Genomic DNA, 10,528 nt, shown 5'->3' on the forward strand with positions numbered 1-10,528 from the left:
ATGATCATGTGGTTTTGTCCTATATTCTATTACTATGGTGCGTTATTTTGGTTGATTTTCATATGTTGAAGCAATCTTGCATTCCTGGAAAATCCTACTAGGTCTTTATTTAAATATTGCTGGTTATTATTTGCTTGTATTTTCATGTAAATTTTTGTGTCTGTATTCAGAGGGCACTTGGTGGAAGATTCTCTGTCTCTCCTCATAATCAATGTCTTGTGATTTTATTCATAATCACAGTTTCTTGCGATTTTTTTTTGTTGTTGTTGTTCTAGTTTTAGGATCACACTAATGCTGAGCTCATAGACTGAGTTTTAAAGCATTTCTTGTCAGGGGTGTGTGTGTGTGTGTGTGTGTGTGTGTGTGTGTGTGTGTATTTTTGAGACAAGGTCTTGCAATGGAGTTTAGGCTGGCCTTGAGCTCACTTTTGTAGCTGATGCTGGTCTTGAACTTGCAATGATCCTCCTGCCTCAGCCTCCCCAGGGCTGGGATTACAGGCATGTGTTACCATGCCTGGCCCTTTTCAATTTTTTAAAGAGGTTTTGAAAAATTGGTGTTATCTTTTTTTAAACACTATTTTTTTTCCGGAACTGGGGATTGTGTTAAACATTTTTTAGAACACATTAATGATGACCTTTGTTCTTGAGTTTTTTTTTTTTAATGTATTTGGTACAGGGTCTCATTACATAACTTAGACTCATAGTGATCTTCCAGTTTTCAGCCTCCCTGGTGTTGAGATCTCTGTGGCCGGCTCAGTGAGCCCAGCGTTGAGGCCAGCACAGGATCAGACCTCTGTCCCTGCACTTGCCTAAGCAGGCTGTTAGTCTGCTGAGTTCTCTCACCAGCCCAGCTCTTGAGCTTCCTTATGAGTTTTTAGTTACTGATTTAGTCTCTTTACTTTTCGTAAGTCTTTTCAGATTCTCTGTTTCTCATGTCAGTTTGATGGTTTATGACTTTGAAGTTTCTCCACTTCAAACAGTTTATTCAGTTTGTTGCCATGCAACATTTATCATAATTTACAATCCTTTACGTTTTTGTAAATTTGGTAGTAATATCCCTTTTCTCATTCTTGTTAGTTTTGCTGTGCTATGTTTTTGTTTTTATTTATGTCCATGTCTTCTAGTATTTTTTGTACTGTTTTTATTGAGTCATTGATTATTTAGGAATATGCTGTTTAATTTCTACAATTGATGAGTGTTTCCGTTTTTCTGTTTTATTGATTTCTTAATTCATTCTGTTGTACTCAGAGAGCATACTTAGTGTGATTTCAGTCCTTTGAAACGTATCGAGACCTGTCTTGTGCCTTGACATGCAGTCTGCCCTAGAGAGTGGTCCGGGTGTACTGGGGAAAGTGGATATTCTGCTGCTGCCGGGCACTGCGTAGGGGGTTTCAGTGGGTCTAGTTTTAATGTTGAGACTCTATTTCCTTGTAGATCTTAGGTCTAGTTGTCTTATCCATTACTGAAAGTGACGTCTCCAACTTTAGCTGAAGTGGCCATTTCTCTCTTCAATTCGTTCAGCTTTCAGTTCATATATCTCGGACATCTGTTATTAAGTACACAACGTTGCTAGTCGATATGTCTTCTTTATGGATGAATCTGTGTAGCATCGTAAAATGTCCTTCGTCTTTAGTAAAATTGTTTGTTTTGAAGTTTGTGTGATGTTGGTCATTCAGTGGGGGCTTTTCCCGTTCTCTTTTGGTTTCTGCATGTGTAATATGTCTTTTCTCCATTTTATTTTCATGACATATTGGAAGCTTTGAATCTAAAATGTTTTATCTTTTTAGAAGTTATAGTTAGGTCATTTTTAAAAAACATTTATTTATTTATTTGATACAAAGTCTTGCTATACAGCTCAGACTCTTAGTGATCCTCCTGTCTCAGCGTCCCCAGCTCTGGGCTTACAGGTTGTGTGCCACCACTCCTGGTTTCAGTGGCTGGCACAGCATGTGGTATCAGGGATCAAACGCAGGACCTTGCGCTTGCCAAGCAGGCGCTTTATACCACTGAGCCATCTCCCTAGCCCAGTTAGGTCATTTTATAAATTCATTGTCAGCCAGATGTGATGTCTCATGTATGTAATCTCATCACTCCAGAGGCTGATGCAGAAGGATTACTTTGAGTTTGAGACCAGCCTGGCTAGGTTACATTGTGAGTTCAAGGCCATCTTGAGCTACATAGTGAGACCTTATCTCAATTTTCTTTTTTTATTCTGCCACTCTTTGGAAAATTTAATCCATTTACAACCAAAGTAGTTGGTAATAAAGAAGCACTTCTGCCACTTAAAAGTTAGTTTTTCTGTATGTCGTATTTTTGCTCAATATTTATTTCCATTACTATTTTCATTCATTTTGATTTGTTTTATTGTACCATATTGAGGCACTTTGTATTTTCTTTTCTGTTTTATTTTCTTGGTAATTGCTCTAGGGATTACACTGACCCCATTACTCCTGTGAAAATCTGATTTGTGTTCATATCAACTTATTTTCAATAGTATATAAGAACTTTTTCCCAGTATATCTCCATTTCCTCCCTTTCCTTTTTTGCTGTTATGGATACAGATTGTGCCTTTATTCATTCTGTGCTTATCAGTGCAGCTTTGCAGTGACCACTTTATGCAATTGTCTTTTAATTCAAATGAGACAAAAAAGAAACTAGAAACAACACATACTTTCATACTGTCTTTATAGTCACCTTTCGCAGTGATCTTTTTTCTTGGTATAGATTCAAGTTACTTTGAAGTGTGCTTTCATTTTACCTGAAGGATTCCTTTTTGTGTGTTCTTTGACACACAAATGACACACCTGTGTTCTTTGACAGTTTGAACAGGTTGTGTTGAAGGTGTCCCACCTCTTTGAATTTATCCTACTTGGAGTTCATTGAGTTTTATGGATATGTAGATTAGTGTTTTTCATGAAGTTGGTGAAGTTTTCTGCCATTATTTTTTCCAAATAGCCTTTCTATTCCTTTTTCTTCCCTGTTTTCTTTCTGGTCCTTCCATTACATACATGTTGGTGCACTTGATAGAAGAGGCTTTGCTGTCTGGCCAGTGCGGGGTGGGAACAGAAGTGTACAGCCAAGAAGCTCCAACTCACTGTGCTTGGGAGTCCTGGCCCAGGCCACCAGGTTGGCCATGGTAAGTGGGCAGCAGGCTTTCTGCAGGTCATGGAGTTACAAGGTTAAGAACAAGCATATAATTCTAACACTGTGGGCAATTGAGTCAGGAAGCTCCAAGTTTAAGTCCCGCCTGGGCAACTTAGCAAGACCCTGGCTCAAAAAATGGGCTGAATACTGTTCTTGGTCATGGTGCGTGTCTTGAATGAGATACTTCTTGCCAGGAGATAGACCATTGAACTAATTAACAGGCCTGTTTTTTTTTTTTTTTTTTTTCTCTCTCTCTGCAGGTTCAATGTCAACAACACCATTCTTCACCCAGAGATCGTGGAATGGTGAGTGAGCTGTGGGCACCTTCCCTGCTGTATGTGCCCAGGTGCTAAAGTGGGAGGCTGGGCTGTTCCTACTCACCCACTTGGTGAGCCTCCCGGGACACTCAGAAGCCTGGTCCCAGAACTTCCTACCCCAACCCTGTCTGTGTTGTTTGAGGGTTTTGTTGGTTGGTTTTCTCAAAAGGGCACCAGTTACCAGACTGTGAATTGAGTTTCACTTATTATTCCCTTTATTTTCAATCTTTCAAAAACTCCTACTGTGTATAAGCCAGGTAGAGAGAGATAGCTTAGATAGAAGGGAATAAAAATATAGAAGTACAGAGTCACACACTGTCCCATTACCACAAAGGTAAACGTATGTTCCTCGTGTTTCATAAGCATCATGACAAATATGACTTCCTGTTACACATGTTCTTTGGCTGTCTTCTTTCTTTCCTGGGCAACCCTTACCTGTAGCGTAGTGTCTGGTGTCTGTAGGCAAGCCTTCTCAGGTAGGGCATGGTCTCTGTGCACCCTGGAAGTGACCCTCCATCTCTGATGTGCTATCTGTTTTCCTCCTAAGCCATTGAATCACTCCTCATAGCAGTCAAATGTCTGTCTTTTCCTTTTTTCCAGTACTTGGGATTGAACCCTGGGCCTTCATAGTTAGCTGCATCCCCACCCATCCCCACATCTACACCTCCATACCTGTTGCCCTTTGTTTTGGAGACAGGATATCACTAAGTCACTGAGTTGTCTGGGCTGGGTTCAAATTTGTGATCCTTCTGCTTCCACCTCCCAGAGTACTGGGGTTATAGGCATATATCATCATGTCTGTCTGAAACATAGTATTATTAGGCTGTTCCTATCATGAAGGCAGACCTTTGTAACATGAAGGCAAGGCAGGGCCTTTGCCACTCCATCACTTCGAGGGGAGATGTGTGGACTTCTCACGTCTGGTCCTGTCTTTATAGAGATCTAACTACTTGTCCGTGTGGCTTGAGAAGAGCACTGAGGCCTGAATGTGAACAGGAGTGGCTGTCAAACGTGCAGGAAGGAGTTGGGACAAAGAGAGAGGGGTCGAGGCCAAAGGAGCACTTGTTCACAGAGACTGGAAGAGGACAGTGGCCTCATGTGGCCAGGTCGAGCCAGGAAAGTGCAGCTAAGGGTGGTTGGCAAGATGGGCAGTGCTACCCCTGGCTTAGTGTGGGTTTTGACTTGGTCTTAGGAGAATTTGGAAACATGAAAACCCTTCAGAGGTTGAGTCAAGAGGCCATGGTTTGCATTTCCAAAAATCATCGTGGCCTCTTGAAGATGCAGTTGTAGGAGTAGGAACAGCTTGCTAATGACAAGGCTGTTGTAGGGGTCTGAGTGACCATGGAAGGAGTGGTGTGACAGATTTGAGAGGAAGCACTACAAGCAGGTGGTGGAGAGACAGTGACTAGGTTTTGTCCAGAATAGCTGGGTGGTGTGTCACTGTGGCAGGAACTCGGTGGAGGGCAGATGTGAGGCAGATCTTGGACTTATCTGGGGTGTGTGAAGTCCGAGGCAGGTGCCATGCAAGACTGAGTAAGAGGTGGAGGTGTGAGAGCTAGTGATAGGTCAGTGTCCTGATCTCTAGAGAGACAGAGGCCAGGAGGCAGCCTACCTCTGTTGGTAGACCTGGCTCTGGCTCAGGGGTTGTCATGACCTCATACTCCTTGAGGATGGAGCTGTGCCTTTAAATCTGTGGTCACCTCTTCTTGTGTGTATAAAGTTACAAGTGCCTGGCCTCTCTATGACACACCCCCAGCAGAAGTCCTGGGTGCTCAGGATGGGCCTGGATTCACTTTCGTCACCTCACTGTGACCTTCCCCAGAGGTCATTTACAGTGGGTGCATTGTAGACTGAAGCAGGGTTGCACGCTGCACCGAGTCCCATAGGGGTGAACCATTAGCTCATCACATCGGAGCGGGCGTGCTTTAACTCTGTGACATTTCCGAGGCTTTGAGGTGGAGCCTGCGTTCATAAGACTGCCTCTCAACTTTATTAAGGCAAGCGGCAGAAAGGACTTATTTGGCATTTGATGGCAGTAGAACGATTTCAGAAATGTCACATTGTCCTTGCTGCCTCAGGGGTATGTTTTAATAGCACAGGTTCCCGTCTCCACGGTGATGCTATGGTCATTGAGGCGTTGAGCGTGGCCCTCTGCTTGGCTTGAAACCGAGAGAAGGTTCTGGGTGGAATAGCAGGCAGGGCCTTCATTTCCCAGAGCAGGCAGCTTTTGCATCTTTGGGCCCCTCGGTCATTCTTTCTGTTTTTTGATACTGGGGCCTGCATACTGAGCTAATAATCTCCAGCCTTTTGTTTATTTTTGATTTAGAGACAGTGTCTCACAAAGTGGCCCAGACTGGGCTCAAACTTGTGATCCTCCTGCCTCAGCCTCCCTGGCCCCTGTGTCAAGAAGGCAGTCTCCACCCTCTCCCTTTCGGTGAGGGATGAGGCCTAGGGAGACTGGTAGCTCGGACACACCCAAGATCTAACCCCAGTCTACATCCCTGGAATGTGCTTTGTTTTTGTGAGCCTCGGCTATGTCATTTATAGAATGGTGATGTAGTGATATCTCATGACGAGGACATGGCAGCTCCCCCAACATCTGTTTCCTCACCTGTAGAGTAGATGGATGGAACAAGACTGCAAGAAGGCATGAGTCAAATGCTGGCACATCATAGTAATATTACCTGTTGAGACTCGCAGTGGATAAAAGGACAGTGCTAAGCACTGGCCCTGCTATTTAAAAAAAGTTGTTCTTGCTTGGTACAGTGGGTAGGTTCTCTGAGTACTCCCATGCTACAGATGAGGAAACTGAGGCATGGAGAGGAGAGTGACTTGACAAAAGAGATGATGTCAGCGGAACCCAGACTGTTGGTTCCAGAATCTTGTGTGGCCCCTGCGACTCAGAGGAGCAGCTCAAGGCTGGGACCTACCCAAGTGTCAGCCACTGGAAGGACAGGGTACCTGGAGCCCTCACAATGGGTGTTGGGATGAGGCCAGGGTGTGGCCAGGCTGGAGAGCAGGGCCCAAGGGGCTGAGCTTCCTCAGCCTCCATGCACACCCAAAGCCCCAGCTAGTCACTTGGCCAGGAACCCAAGGTTCATCCCCGAGCTTGTCTGATTAGGAGGCAACAACAAGCAGCCTCTCCCAGCACAGCGAAACTCACTTTTTTATTTTTGTTTGGGTGTCATTCATTTCCTTTGTGTGACTGTTTTATTGTTTTCTATTCTCCCAAGCAGTGCCTTTTTGATTTCCTGTAAATTCCTCTATAATCATACTCTTCCCCCACAAACAGGAGATCATAACTGATCATTGCTTTCCCTGTGCTTGGTATTACAGTTTGAATGTGTGGGTCAAAAGTTGAAACTTAATAAGAGCAAGCATCTCACTTCCATAATTTAGGCTGTGGTTCTCCTTTGCTGTTTTGCAGATGATGAAATTGATCTGAAGGTAGGGTAGGAAATAAAAGGAGATGCCTTTGTACTATCTGATAGCGCGACACCTTGGGTTCTGCCTAAGTATCTCTGGAAGCGTCTCAGAAGTACAGGCATATCAGCAATTGCCTTTGCCTTCTTGGGTTTTAAGTGAGACTGTGTTCAATTGAGTCATACGCCAGTTTTAGAACTGTTAATTACACGGAGTGAAAGCGTCCTGCGTGCATTAGGCAGCAGTGGGTATCATGTCTATTTCTGCTTCCCTGCCTTCTGTGGGCATAGGCGATGATGGTAAGCAAGGATGCTTTAGGGGCAGAAGAGCCCCAGGACCCTACATCCTGGGTAGCACGTCCCAAATTAGAAAAGATGCGTCAGTGATGACCTGGATTCTTGGTGTGTGTGTGTGTGAGAAGTATTCCAGTAGGGTTGCTCATCCTTGTCTCCTAATGAATAAGCAGTTACTCTGCATCTAATGAAAATGCCAAATGGAAATGGGATTCTCAGGCAGAGAGAGGACTTGAGTTGCTGCATGCCAGAAGGCAGGAGACAGGATGTGGGAGCCTGAGGCTGTGGGACAGCTTCTGCCTGTCCCCAGCCAGGTCTCCAGCACAATCAGCTCAGGGCTGAGCTTGGCTCTGGTTTCTTTGACAGGACTTATTGATTGAGCCTCCTGAGGATATGTAATTCCAACCAGCCCTTTTCTTTTCTGTCCTCTTGTTGTTCTTGGATTTTGTCCTTTATATCACTCTGTCCGTGAATGTGGAAGGGACGGTCGGGGAGGGAGAAGCCCTGTGGTGTTGAACCCCTGCCCACAACACCGTTCCCTGCACATTTGTCTCCAGGAGAGGTAGAATTCCTGGCCCTTTCAGTGAGTTTCATTCAACACAGTGGTACTTTGATGCTTAGAGACTGATTTGGGGGATACTTCATCCTATCTTGCTACTGTTTGAATCAGTGGAGCATTCAGACCTAAGTTAATTGATATCTGAATCCTGGGTCTAATGCCCAGAGGCAGTTTTCTGAATAATTAAGGAGAAAAAAAATGATCCTACAAATAAATCTCTGCCTAGAACAGTTTTTGTCATTTCTGGGGCATAGCCAGAGACTCTGGGACTGGGATGGGGCAGCGGCCGTGGCTCCCTCAGTCACCTCCTGCAGGCATGGCTTCCTTCCTGTTCACACTGCCCCTGCGTAGGGCGCTCACAGGCATGGCTATGAGGTGCTCTGGTGCACACCAAGCACCCCTCTTCTTATCTGGAGAAGCCGAGCTGCCTTTGTCCCAGATTCTTATGGGGCACCCTGTGCTGTCCTGTCCTGAGTGCGGTCTTCTTTGCTTCCTGGAGAGGTGGCCTTGTCCCTCATGGAAATGTCAACCTTGTGCATTGTGTTTCCAAGAGCCACCCCACACCCCCTGAGACAGGCAAGGTTGGAACAGAGTAGAATACTGAGTGCCCTTCCCTTGGGCCAGTGGGCCAGAAAATTTCCTTTTCTTTGCCCTGTTTGCTTTGGATTTGTAGAAGCAGCAGTTGGGGAGAGACAGGGCAGACTGGCAGTCTTATTATGTTCTGCAGTAACCTTTTATTTCTAGTCCCCAGGGCCTTTGCACTGATCCCCACGCCCACCCTTTGTAATCAGGGTCTCACTAAATTACCAGGTTGCTCAGGCTGGACTCCAGTTTATGATCCTTCTGCCTCAGCCTCCCAGAGTGCTAGGATTATAGGCAGGGATTATATGCAGAGCATCTGCAGTAAACTTGAAGACAGATTTGGCCCTCTGTCTCAGAGATAACTAGGCCAAGTAGGACAGTCCCTCGCTGCCTGGCACCTACGCAGAGCTGCAGACCCTGAACACCACCGATGTATAATTGGTTAAGTCAGCACATGCAGACATCTCTTCAAGCTGCATGGGGCAGGCCAAAGCCCAGCCTAGCCAGATTTATCAGAGAACTGCTTTTGTGGAATAATTTGCCTGTGCCTTATTTAAGAATCTGACTAGTAGTGTTCCTCCTATTTTCAGCCTCCCCAGTGCTGGGATTCCAAGCCTGTACCACCACACCCTGTCTCGTGCCTGGGGGCATGGCTGGTGCAGCATGTGGTGCCAGGGATTGAACTGCTGTTCCTGCACTTGCCTAAACAGGCGCTTAGTCCACTGAGCTATCCTGCCAGCCCCTTACATTTATATTTCACTGAGACTAAACAGAAGATCTCTGTAAAGTAGCTAGGAGCCCCAGATGTACTTTCCCCCAGACAAATAGAAAGAAAAGCAGGACTGGGCCTCAAGGGCTGAACCCCCATTGAACCCCCACCTCTTTGGCCTGGTGATTGTGCTGTCTCCTTATCTATGGCAGGTTGGTGCTTAGGCTGGAGGCAGGGTGGGGAGCCCTCCTTGTAGGCTTCTGGGGCTCCAGAGTCCTGGGCTGCCTCTTCCCAGCGCAGGCTGGGGAGGCCTTTGGGGCCTGGGCCTGCACTGCCCAGTTGGACAGGTGAAGCAACATTCTACCCCACCTGGTGGGCTCACCTCAGGGACCTCAGTAGCTCTCCTTGCTGCAAGTACCATCTTTTCCAGTATGGAGCAGTGTGTAGATATTGTTGATGGTTTCTTGATGCTGCTCTGGGCTGATGGGTCCTGCCATGGTGGGACCCTTCCTCCCAGGGCTGTGAAATGTTTAGTGTGATCACTTGCTGAGGATTCCAACAGAATCTGCCCAGAGTGTGCAGAAAAGGGATTTAGTGTAAGGTGGGGGGATGAAGAGATAGCCTTGAGAAAGCTGGAGGCTGCTTAACCAGGAGGAAGGGGCAAGAGCAAGTCCTAGGCAGCAGAAGGAGCTGGATGGAGGGTGACCGTGGCAGAGGCTGGACCTCAGGAATCACCACGTGGAGTTTTGCCTTCATCCTGAGGACACCTAGAGGCCATTGAAGGGTTGTCAACAAAGAGAACGTGGGGGTTTGCCTTTGCTTGAAGCTCCCAGCAGCTGTAGGCTGGAGGCTGGTACAGCCAGAGTGAGAAGGGCATAGGTAAAGAGGAGAAGGGGCCGAGTACAGCTGTGCAGGTGGAATGGCAGCCTTTGTTCACGCTCTGGCAGTGGGGAACAACAGATGAGGAGAGGTTTGAAATGAAACCTAAGAGCTGTTCTCACAGTACAGCTGGCAGGGGGAATGGGGTGAGCTAGAGGAGGGATTTTCAGTGAAATGACCCCTTGCAGTTGTCAGTGGTCATGGAGTGGCTGGGAAGGTATTGAGTAATCGAGGAAGTAGGGCTGGGATCCATAGCCTAAGTAAGCGCATGCGTGTGTAGGTGTGTGTGTTTGAGAGAGGAAGGGGAGGAGGCATCACTTCCCTCATGAGGAAGAGGATCTGTCCTGGGGTAAGGCCCTGGAATCTGGGGCAGGAGAGGCAAGGCGACCTGTCCCTGTGCTCACTGTGGAGTGGCAGAGTCCATCCATCTGCTAAGGAGTGTGCGTGGTGAGGGGAAGAGCAGGGGTGGCATGTGAGGCCAGGCCAGGCAAGGCAGGTGACCAGGAGCTTGCAGCCATCTGCCTACCATTCCTGAAGTAGGCACAGAGTCAGCCAGGGTGGGCACAGGCCTGTGGACTGTGAAGTATTGACAAGAGCCGCGGCTGGAGGTATGGGCTGGAGTT

The 10,528-nt window shown here is 46.6% G+C and overlaps 1 protein-coding gene across 1 annotated transcript in view; it reads left to right on the forward strand.

Annotated features, from left to right (window-relative positions):
- Positions 1-10,528, forward strand: part of Pepd (peptidase D) — a 131,557-nt gene that overhangs the window by 40,644 nt on the left and 80,385 nt on the right. Inside the window, exon 7 of the mRNA XM_004636732.2 lies at positions 3,404-3,448. Within this exon, the coding sequence (XP_004636789.1) occupies positions 3,404-3,448 (45 nt within the window). The remainder of the gene's footprint in view (positions 1-3,403; positions 3,449-10,528) is intronic.

The sequence above is a fragment of the Octodon degus genome, unplaced genomic scaffold, assembly GCF_000260255.1.
Source record: "Octodon degus isolate 3935 unplaced genomic scaffold, OctDeg1.0 scaffold00083, whole genome shotgun sequence".
NCBI lineage: Eukaryota > Metazoa > Chordata > Mammalia > Rodentia > Octodontidae > Octodon > Octodon degus.